The sequence below is a fragment of the Trachurus japonicus genome, chromosome 1, assembly GCF_045865225.1.
Source record: "Trachurus japonicus isolate A0001 chromosome 1, Traja_1.0".
Taxonomy (NCBI): Eukaryota; Metazoa; Chordata; class Actinopteri; order Carangiformes; family Carangidae; genus Trachurus; species Trachurus japonicus.
In genome coordinates, this window is record NC_140907.1 from 23,917,274 (window position 1) to 23,929,248 (window position 11,975).

The 11,975-nt window shown below is 39.5% G+C and overlaps 1 protein-coding gene across 1 annotated transcript; it reads right to left on the reverse strand.

The window, feature by feature from the left end:
* Positions 1-2,469: 2,469 nt before the first annotated feature.
* LOC146991956 (aminoacyl tRNA synthase complex-interacting multifunctional protein 1-like) lies at positions 2,470-7,890 on the reverse strand. Its single transcript, XM_085781463.1, has 4 exons — positions 7,435-7,890; positions 5,606-5,814; positions 3,872-4,040; positions 2,470-2,656 (listed from the first exon to the last, which is right to left on the reverse strand). Exons 1-4 carry the CDS (start codon positions 7,832-7,834, stop codon positions 2,490-2,492), a joined length of 945 nt encoding a protein of 314 aa, XP_085637589.1. The 5' UTR covers positions 7,835-7,890; the 3' UTR covers positions 2,470-2,489.
* Between the last annotated feature and the right edge of the window lie 4,085 nt (positions 7,891-11,975).

Below are 11,975 nucleotides of genomic sequence, written 5' to 3' on the forward strand. Positions count from 1 at the left end.
AAATTCAAATTAAACCAGAGCCGGATTAAGCTGCTACAGGGGCCATGTGACAGAAATTTGAGGGCCACCATTAACCACCCCCATGTATACACCTTTCTCAACCCATTTCACCCACTCTTGTGTTGCAATAGGAATGTTTGATTTAGATGATCGGCCTGCTTTTGGCAATATAACACAAATGTGTAGCCATATATTGTCCATTATTATTTTTCAATTAAAGTGGAAATCCTTGAGCTAATAATGTAGTAATGGGCCATAATGGGAGGAGTTGCCCATAACTGAGCATATATTTGTTACATTTTTTATGTGATTCTTTACATCAATTGTATTTTATCAATTTCTCTCACTCCTACTCCACAGATACCAAATCCAGTATGTAAGGTGTGAATGCTCATTAGCGCCCTTGAATGGAACAGAATCACTGTTGATGATATAAATAACACCACACGCTTTTCCTGCCACAACTCAAATAAGTGTAGGAGCCATCTTAAATCTTCCCTTGGCAAACACCAATCAAAAATTATCATATCAGTTAAATAACACAAGTTATCAGGAGGTGATAAATACACGAGTAATGAATATCACACATGGTTGTTATGACAAGTTTTGCTGGGTTTCCTGCTCTGTGGTCTTTCAAAAACAGGATGCAGAACGAGTGGGGAGCAGGACCTTATTCATAGTTTGACTCAGCTGAGCCGAAACTAAGCTTCAGGTGGTTGTTTACAAACTTTCCCCTCCAGGGAAACCGCACCGTGTCGACTCGGTCGACACACTTACAGGACTGACTTCTCCACATCAGTTGTTTATTGAAGACACGGGGGAAGAAATGAGTGAATACCCTTTACAGTATAGCTTCCTCTATAGGTTTGTACATGAGTAGACTGTACTGAAAGTGAATGGGTGGGCGGGCAACATGACATTGATGTAAACACTTTATCTTTTCATTTAAAAGAGATTTTGTTTTTTTAATGTCAGCATGTAGTATTAGTTAATACACACACCACAGATTGAGATGAAAAATGCCTCCATCAGCTTTCCATTATTGTGTTACAAAAACATTTGAATTAATGGAAAATGTATTGCCGTGGAAAACATAATGATTAAAGGCAACACAGTCATCATTACTCTCTGGCTCCTCCGACTACTAGGAAAGTAGATTTATAGCTTCCTTAGTGACAATGAATGGTATTTATTGTGTATGAAAGGGTGAAACAACTCTCCAACAGGCCTTCAGTCCTGTCAAACAATTATCAGAAACATTATGTCTGTACAATCTGTTCCAATCTTAGTTCCTGAATCACATCCCCATTCTTAACGTACATTTCTCAGTTCTTCCTTAAAATAAGGGAAGAAAAACCTTGTGTGCTTGAGTTGTTCTTGTTTTTCTTTGGGCATTTTATGGAGTTGGTTTTCTCTCTCCTCCCAAGGGGAGAGAAACAGAAAGCTTCTTTTAAAACTAAAATATGCTGGTTTATTTTTTGCACTTAAAAAAAAAGCTTCTCTCGGTGGATAAGCAGGGTTACTAGAAAACACTTTGGAAGCTAAAGAAACTGAGCCATGTTCCTTGAAGTAGGATATAAAAGTTAACGTTTCACTAACCTGTTACAACATCTAGAGCAGTAAAGATCAGTGTAACAAAACGAAACAGCAGGATGGATCCAAAAGTTACTGGGTGAAGACACAGTAAATAATAAATATTAATTTTATACATCCAAATTTCAGATTTAGAAGTGTCAGTTTTAAGTTTCCTGGGAAACAAAAGCAGGATCAGTGAAGAATCTGGATCTCAAATGTTTTTACACTGTATTTAACAGGACACATCCATCAAATGAACTTTCCACGTGGCTACGTACTGATACAGAACACGCTGACTCATTTCCAGCAGGACAAACAACTGACCTTATACAAAGAGTGAATCAAGTCACTCTTGAGTTGATTTCTGTCTGAACTAACTAAAACTGTCCCCTTTTCAGTGGGAGTTTTGCACAGTTCAGAGGAAATAACCATTATGACCTCAGGGGTCAGCTTTAACATTTTAGCAGATACTTCCCAACTAAATGGGAATCTTCTTAAGAATTTCCCTCTTGTTCTTACTATACTTGGTATGACTATGTGCTGCACGTCCACATGTCTCACTTCAACAAATCCCTTACACACATATACTGTACATCATCATGGGTCCTGTAGTGCCCCACAGTGGCATTGTTCAAAACTACAGATTCTCATAATGTATAAAAATGTAACAGTAATGCTCATATCTGTCCAGTAGAGGGAGACACACTCTTCACTGTCCTTGGCTGTCCTTGGCTTCTACTACAGTACAGTATCACAGTGGACACTTGAATGTAACACCCATGTGACTGTCGGGAATCTCATTCCACAACCACTGGCATGTTGCTCCAACAGGCCTCCGCTGCTTCTGGGAAGGCTGTCCATAACTTTTCGACTGCAGAGATTTACACCGAGCTGTTCAAAGCAGGGCCGTTAGTTTATTTGATTTCACTGTTGCTCAAAGTCTGGGATTTGCAAACTCCCTTCCCGACAACTTCAAAGGCAGCTCCTTTGTAGGTCGCGACACACTCGCTGTCCGTGCGAAGCTCTGGCTGTATCTGCTCCCAAACCTTCGTTGTGGGGTTCAACTCTTTATCTGGTTCACCTGCAATTGAGAAGACATTTTTGGTAGATTAGAATAAATTCCTTTGCTCTGTATGCAGGAACATCCTTGAAACCATGAGTGCTGCTGTAATAGCCTCCTCTCGTCTAGAAAGGCTTCCACAAGGTTACAAAAACTGGCTGCAGGGATTTACTCCCATTCAGCCACAAGAAATCAGTGAGGCAAGCAGTGGTGTTTGGTGATGAGGCCTACTCATAGTGTGTATTCAAGCTCTTCACAAAGTTGTTTGATTGAGATGAGGGAAATAATTTCTATGTGCATTTCTATGTGAATCTTTCCTACATGGCTTTAACTTGGTTGGAACGACACTGTTATCAAATCCTGTGTGCTGTACTACTAACATTTCAAGTTGAACTAAAGGCACCTATAAACAGTTTCTTTATCAGACTGTGCAATATGTACACTACCAGTCAAAAGTTTGGACACACCTTGTCATTCAGTGGTTTTTCTTTATTTCTATTACTTTTTCATATCGTAGATTCATACTTAAGACATCAAAACTATATGTATTGAATATAAAAGTGTTAATTAAAACAAAACTGTTCTCTGTCACCTGAACTAAACTCAACTGAGAGGATTTAGGATGAGTTGGACCGCAGAGTGAAGACAAACAGCCAACAAATGCCCTCAAGACTGTTGGAGTGTGCAAAGCTGTCATCGAAGCAAAAGGTGGGTAAATCTAAAATATAAAACATATTCTGCTTCGTTTAACACTTTTGTGTTTACTACGTAATTCCTTATGTGTTCCTTCGTAGATGTGATAACTTCAGTATGAATCTACAATGTAGAAAGTCCTAAAAATAAAGAAAAATCATTGAATGAGAAGGTGTGTCCACACCTTTGACTGGTAGTGTACATTAAGTCACAGTAAGCACCTAATGAACCGAGGTGCTATGGTGTAAATAGAGAAAAAAAAGGAAAGGACGACGTGAGCAGATGTATTCCTGCATAACACAAAAATTGAGCTCAGAAATAAACAAGCTTACATCTCTATGCATCCTTGGGTGTGTAAAAAGTGAAGTTGATGTTAATATGTTTTTACCAGTAGTGTGAGGTTAATTTGATTTGTTTGTTGGTTGTAGCATCAGACCATTTGTGGGACTTTAACAGACAATTTCTGACCCAGAAAGTTTCTGACTTTTATTTAAAGACAATCATTAATGTGTTATTGATGGTGCAGTGCTCGAACCACGGTACCTGGAAAGCCCTGGAAAGTAACTCTGTCTCCTGGCACTGCTCCACTTGGAGGATCAAGGATTTCTAGTTTGTCTGCTGAGCTGGCACACACGACCGTGGCTTGGGAGACCACTCCTCTCACCTTGGCTGGCTTCAGGTTACACAGCACGACTGCCATGCGGTTCTGCAGCTGCATGGGGGGCAAAGGATCATGTACATTTTTACAGTCTGTACATCAAGAGGACAAAATTATACCCAATTGACATTACAAAAAAGGATCAGCTGATGTGGTCTGTTTGGTTTCAGGACACATCCAATATAAACATTAGCTCAAATTCTAATGTCTTAATGCAGGATTAGTGTGGGGCCCCAGTTTCTGCCAAAAAGTCTGAAGGAGATATATGCAGCATTTGCAGAGATGATGTGAGGCAGATCCAAGAAAATCCTTCACATACTTTATACTGTTATTATATGCATCTGCTGTATAAATCTAAAACCGAGAGATTTGAGCGTTTATAAAATAGACTGCTTTGCTTAGGCATTATTGTCTTACCAGTAGTAACACTATTTTATGTGATATTCCTTGAAGATGCCTAGTATTTTTTTTCCATATAATAGACAAAGGGCATTTCTTTCAAACCCATAGTGCATTTCCTCAAATATTTAACCTCCATTGGGTGACAGAAATATAAATCATATCAGTCATCAAAAAACAGTTAAAGCAAAATTAGATTTTACATGTATTGGCTCTGTAAGTCAAAGCTCTGCACCGGACAAGCTCTTTTTATGGACCTTGTTCTGAGCGTGTGGAAACAGGAAAGGGCTGATCCAAGACTGTCGCTGTGAAGCTGGAAATACACTATTGTGCAAAAATTAGGCAAGAAAAAAAAAATCTGGTTACAGTGTACAATTATAAATACCATTGTATGCAGAAGAAGCTACGCAGCCAAAGCATGTAAGACAATCACAGACCAAAAGTGCCAAAGGTAAATGGGCCAATAAACCGATGAGCAAGTTGTGCTATAAAACTCCATCAAAGAAACACAAGCAACGCTTCAGAGAAGCTGCTGTATAATATTTGTCTGTGTGTGTGGACAGTTTTCCATTAGAATATTTGTCTTAGGTTTTACAGCTTTTTGGCAAAGTCGGACAATGTTTTGCATACTTGCCTCTACAGACATATGTTTCCATTTAAATGATACACTATATGGCCAAAAGTATGAGTACACGGTTTTTTTTTTCTCCATTGTTTGGGCCTGGCCCAAGTAGGGAAACATTACTGTTACACTACACAGTGACACTGGACAATAGTGTGCTTCCAGCTTTGAGACAACAGTTTAGGGAGGGCCGTTTCCTGTTTCAACATGACAAGTAGTCCCTGTGTGCAAAGAGCCTGCCTGCACACAACCCTGACCCCAATCCTCTGCAGCACATTCAGGGTGGACTGGAACAATGACTGCAAGCCAGGCCTCATCACCTAAAATCGGCATCTGACCTCACCGAAGCTCTTGTGGTGGGATGGGAGCAAATCCCTGCAGCCATCTTCCAAAATAATGTGGAAAACCTTTCGTAAGAGCAGACAGAGGAAGGGGGTGTCGATGCTCAGAGCTCACATATACAGTACACTAGGTCTGGGACTGGGTACCAAATACTTGGGGTCCTTAAGTTAAAATAATAGTTAGTGGAAGCTATAATATTTTATAAATAAATTCTTTGATGCCACTTCACAAACTACACAGCATTATCATAATGTACCTGGTCCAGTGGTATGTGCTTCGCCAGATCACTGACCACGGTCCTGGGAGACGCTTCACCCACATCCACCTGCTCCACATAAAGGCCGTCAGTCTCTGGAGATAGCATGGCTGTGATGATACGTCCAACACGAAAGTCCAGACAAGACACGTCTACATTAGCATCGTCTTGGCTGGATGGCGCCTGCTTCTTTTCCACCTTTTCCCCTCCTGGCATAGAAATAAGACACAAAAAAACCCTGTAAAAATCAACACAATGGATTGAACCGAAATCACATATTTTGTGGTTTAGAGTTTGTTTGCAACTACTTTTCTCCGTGTAATGTGAGTCTGATGTAAGAATGTGCAAGTTGTTTTCTCAGCACAGAAAGTCACACTGTTTTGCTGACAGCAGGAATCTGTCAGGTTTCATGTTCCTGAAAAATGTGCATGGTGTTGCAGGAAATGGTTTCTTGTTAAAAGAACTGTGAATATTCTAACCAATCCATAACTTCCAGGGGAATAGTAAAAAAAACAAAACAATACGAGTCTTCAGGCTCACTAGCACCTCTGGCTGTACTCGTTAATACCAACGTCTGCATGCAAACATGCTCTCAGTGATGATGCCAACATTTTTATTTAGCCTTCATTTAACCAGGTAAAAAAGACCCGTTGAGATCGAGATCTCATTTTCAATTTTGATGTTTTGCATGTATGTTGTTGACCATACTCTCCCTCTTAGATCAGCATGCTACGCTATTTGCTCAGATTAGCTACTAAAATCTAAACACTAATCTGAGTAGAAATTAAAATATCGCAAAAATTATAATAAATAATCCTGAGGGAAATTTTACTGTTGCAATATATTCCCTTAAAATCAGAATGGGATCACCACAGTTATATAAAAATTATTCGTATAAGATTTCAACTAGTTTTGGAGATATTTCAGTCTGACTAATTTATGAACTAAGCATTATCTGCAGTATACAACAGCAGCACAATACCATACTTTCTAATAGTGCACTCTCCACTTCATGTTAACATTTCAAGGATTTTTCTGTTTCAGCTTGACAGAGCCTCCATGCACAAAGTGTGTGTATGAGTGCATAAACAAAGAGTCATCTTAGTCTGAAGTGGAAAACGCTTGACTGCTCTATAGAGAGCCAAGACCTCATCCTACACATTAGCAATGAGCTGGAATGCAGTATGTGAGCCAGATGGGATTTATCACCCAGAAGTCACTACAGCTTTTGTGGTTGAACTACATGCAGCTACTGTTATTCTATCAAAGAAGTGCTGTAAGGCTGCAGCCAACATCTTCACTGATTATTCAGTACAATACAATACAATATGGGAAAATTGTGAAAACACCATATTAACATAGCCTATTCAAAGGACTTGTTTTGTCAGGGCAAAAGTCTAAATCACCTATTACTAATACATCAACAGGGAATTTGAGCTCCATGGCAGGTGATAGAGCAATTCTGATCTGTTTTAATCCAGAGATCCTCAGGAAATTATCCTGACCATGCATCAATCAATCAACAAACTGACTCTGAAACAACAGTCTGGTTTGGTAATCTCTCTTGATGCATAATTTGGAGTTGCTGCTGAGAAGAACTGCAGCTCTACACCTAACTGAGGCTCCTGAAGCTGAATGGGAGTCAGTTCTTGCAGCCCCGGTCCCCAAAACAAGGAGAGAGACTTCACACGAGGAGATGAAAGCAGTGACAACACACTCACACATACAGTAGCCTACACAAGGTTTGGTTGGTGCATGGCCAAAAGTATGCGGACGCGACAGCTGACCCTCACCTGGCTGGCTTCAGTTCCCACACCCCCTGAACGCACCTTTGGGCTTGTTGTATGTGGACACTCGGCCGCGGAAGCCCATCTCGTGCAGCTCCCGGCGGATCGTCCTGGAGCTCACCGTGGCCCCGGACGCGGTCTGAAACTCGGAGGTGAGCGCTTCCACCGAGGGCAGACACTTCTCCAGCGCCACTCGCTCCAGCACTTGGCGGTCCTGCTCCTTCAGCTTGTGCGGTCGGCCGCTCCGGGGCAGAGCCGTCGTTATCCCTCCGCGTTTCCACTTGAGGATCACGGAGCTCACGGTGGAGCGAGGCAGGTTGAGCAGCGCGGAAATCTCACGCACGGACTTTTTACACAGGTGGCATCCGACCACGGTGCCCCGCTGAAAGTCACTGAGTTCCTCACTGCGACCCATTCTCTCAGCAGGGTTTGCAGATTGCATACTGCATTGATTACTGTCCTCCTCCTTTCCCCTTTTTTTTCTTCTCTTCTTGGTTTTTGGCCGTTTAAATGCTACCAGGCATATTACTGCCCTCCACAGGAAAAACACATTACAACAATATGAATTCATTGGATACAATCAGCTGTTGGTTCTTAGCAGTAATGATAGGCTATGAAAATAACACTAATCATAAGAACCACTTTGAGGAAAGTTCAGCGAGATGAAAGTTAGGTGTAACAAAATATTGCAAAACAATAACTGAATGTGCCACATTCATCCACTTAACCAGACATTCAAATATCCATAGCTTATACAGTATGTAAATAGCTAATACAGGATCTCATCTAATTAATCTACATTTACCTAAGTGTCATACCCCAGGCTCAGTGAGCAAGAATATGAGGGAGACCTCACAGTTTTTACAGTAAATTAAACCAAAATGTATTTACAACTAAGATTAAGTCAACTCATTCATACTCTGAAACGTGTCTTTAGTGTCATTTGTCTATCTCACATTTATTTTATTTTATTTCTTTTACAATTGAAAAAACTCTTTAGTACCAAAGAGAAAGGAACATGAAGCCTGTAGCACCTTTCATGTTGAAAACACTTCAGAGCCACAAGTCTGAACAGATTCTGTCAGCAGCTGTGATGAGAATCTAAGATGTTTTGCACAGATAAAACCAGGTGATTTGGAGCTTTCTTAGAGATTAGATTGAGACCAGTACAGACAAAAAAAAAACACACCTGCATAACACTACTAAGATGTGGCCCAGTGCATTTTTAAAGGTTGGATAGGGGCACACTGGCCCACATTTTGTGTTTGTTGTCTGCTGTGGTTTGACAAAACAAAAACTTCTTTCAGAAAGGCACATAACAATCTCAGTCATCCGTAAAAGGCTTAGAAAAACAGAAACATTCACTACACAAGTAGGACAGTGACCTTATTGTGACTTTTGATTGGGCTACTTTGATTGTAATTTTCTTCTTGCCAACAATACATTTACGTGCACTGATTTGTTAGGCAGTTTTAATCTTGATTAAAGTCTAACGAGGAATGAGAGGGAACAAATTAATGTAATCTCACCACCATATACCAATTTATACATACTGCTTATCTGTATACAGTATGCCTGTTAATAAATGTAATTACTTTAAATTAAAGTGTATTAAGTGAATAACCAGAGCTCTATAACTCTATATAGCATAGTGTTTATTTTACCTAGACTATACTGATGACTTTATTCTGGTATTTCACAGATGCCCTCAGTAAAAATGCATAAAGAACATCATAAGCTAACAATGTTCATTATCAGTGTATGTGGGAAAACAGAGGCTACTATTTTTCATTGAGTTGATATAAAACAAACAGGTTTACCAAAGTTGGAAAAACCTGATTCAAATTTATTATAAGTCAAAATTACAGACATTCCTACACGTGCATCATGGTACAAGAGGACAGAGACATCACTGGTCCTATACGTACAGTTGCTTTCATATTTCAAAATAGCATTGCTGTTGTTTCTGCTGGGTCCTGGGTATAGTGTACAGCATATTGGCAACCCCACCCCCAACACACACGCACGCAGACACACACACACACAGTAGTACAGATAAAAGATCACAAGATTATACATAAAGCAACAGCTGACTCATGTGCCATGTTCAATACTGTAGCGCTCTTCCTCAAAGCTCTGCATAAAAAAGCTGCTCCCCATTGACTGGGGGAATAAAGTGCAATATATGGAGGCTGACACAAGGAGAAGAACAGAAATGTGACAAGAACAAAAAGGAAAAAGAAAGAAAAAAGAAATTCTTATCTGCCTTGACCAGTCAAGAGCAAATTACAGGTCCATAATGCCGGAATATTTTTCTAATATTTTCTCAGACGTTTCCTGGAAGGAACTTGTGATTTATTACTAATTATAGGAAAAATGCTAAATTTAACTAATTAATTTCAATAATTGTAAAATTGGTCAAAAAACAAGCATACAATTCAACTGTTGGTTTAACTTCTTTCTGTAACTTACTTAAGTGGTGTGGATTGTACAACTACCATGCTTTTAAACTGATATGTGATGCTACTCCAACATTAATATCTCAACTGGGACAAGTGATGCAAATTAGGCTTTTAGGCTGATAAGATAATATCTTACACACATTGCATAGGGTATGACATTTACAGATAAAGAGTAACTGATATCACTTTTAATATATGAATGATGATGGTCATTCTTTTAAATTAGTAAAACAAATCCCATAAAGGTCTTTCCAGGAAAACTACAGGAAACATAACATAAAATGTTGCAGGTACAATTAAGGAGAACAATCTTGGTTTCTTCATAAGTGCATTGAATGTCATTATATTGTGTCTTAAAACTCAAAGCTCATTCTTAAGAGAGAGTTGTTACTGAAACACTGTAAACCGTCAAATCTGCAGTGAGAGGGCTGTTTAGCTCAATTACATTGTTTTAAGGATGGTCAGTAAAAAAAAATCCACCTTCAGACTAACTGATTTAATTACAGTACAGCCAGAACTGAGTAATCTGGCACTGAAAACAATTGTGCTTTGCTTTACCTTGGCGGCTGTCAACCAACCAAACGGTCGGATGGAGACAGTGTTTTTTAATGTGTGTGTATGTGAGAAGAAGAAAGACAGATTAATCTAAAGATGGAGAGGGAGATAATAAACAAAAGAGAGACAAGGACAGCTATAGGTACTGATGCTACTGGGTGCTTGTTAGGTTATCTTATGTATTGTGCTATCTCATTATCATGTGAGTGGATGTAACATGCAGAGGCTTAAAAAGGTCCAGATTGTGCTGGTTGAGATTTAAGTATCTGCATCTGTACTGAGCTGGTAGGAATCTCACTTTTTCCTCTATGATGAACCTTCATATCCATTAAAAAAAAGATCAGGCTTTTTAACAAAGAAATGATTACAGGACCACTGTGCATTGTGTAATAAGTATACAAAAATGTACATTCATCAATTCTTCCATAATGCTACCACACATGTTACATGTTGAACTGGTCAGTATGTGCTTAGTGACTGAATATCAAGTGAGGTAATCTAAAGCCTGCCCCCCCCCCCAGCAAATGACACTGCTGTCAGAACAAAAAAAAAAATATATATATATATTTTTTTTAATAAGCTTTACCTTGAGACAAACAACATCTAGAGTGAAGTGTCTGTGTGTATCTGGAAACATACCGTCTCAGAAAACACAATTAAAATTAAAAAGAAAATCACAATGTGCCCAAAGCGTTTATGAAAAACAGAAACCTACGACCATAAAATCCAAACGATCCTTCAATGACTGACCCAAAACAGTGTGTGGTGAGTGTGTGTTACACAACAGAGTCCCAGGTGGCTTCATGACAGAGGCCTACTGCAACGGAAACAGTGACTGGAGGAGAAAACCACAAGTCACATTCCTGCAGGCTTCATCAACACCGAGTCAGTGGGTCTGTGCTTCTTAATGTGCAAGTCTACAAGAATGTGAAATAGGTCCAAATGAGTATTACGGTAGATCCTGCTGACCGTGTTACAGGAAAACTATCGACAAGGACTAAACAACGAGAGCAGAAGAGTTATTTCTTCAGGATGAATGTTAAGTAACAGTCAGTATCACTGTCTGTGATTGGGAGTCTGTAGCTGTGTCCCGATACTACACACTAACTGTACACCATATGTTCTCCATGCTTATCAATATAATATACAGTTTGGAGTAAACAAGACATGAACATACTTTGTAATTTTATAACAACAGGAACAGGTGCAAGGTGCAAAGAGAGGGTAACATGTCTCTCTACAGATCTAGTCCTTATTTTTTGGTTTCCCAAAAGCTTTCAGGACTTGTTTCACCAATATTCATGTTTCATTTTATTTTTTTCCAACTGTGAGAAGGCCCTTCAGTTCTTCTGTGCAATTCGATGACATGGTTCATCACCACACCCAGAACCAAGTGTTTTTGGTCTGTAATTCGACATACACCCCAGTTCCAGTAATGTGAACAGCTGCTTGGAACAACATTATGAATTTGAAACAGAGATCTTTTGAAGAGAGCTAAAATTAAAAAAGAAAACGCTCCTTGACCTTTCCATCTACACTCAGCCGGTGTTTTCTCACACAAAATTG

Bases quoted from the DNA above. Each gene is read 5' to 3' on its own strand.
- LOC146991956 (XM_085781463.1), bottom strand. From the start codon at position 7,834: ATGCAATCTGCAAACCCTGCTGAGAGAATGGGTCGCAGTGAGGAACTC. The intron at 5,815-7,434 runs GTGCGTTCAGGG...TTTCTATGCCAG, and splicing joins CACATACAACAAGCCCAAAG to GAGGGGAAAAGGTGGAAAAG. The intron at 4,041-5,605 runs GTACATTATGAT...CCCCCCATGCAG, and splicing joins AGCACATACCACTGGACCAG to CTGCAGAACCGCATGGCAGT.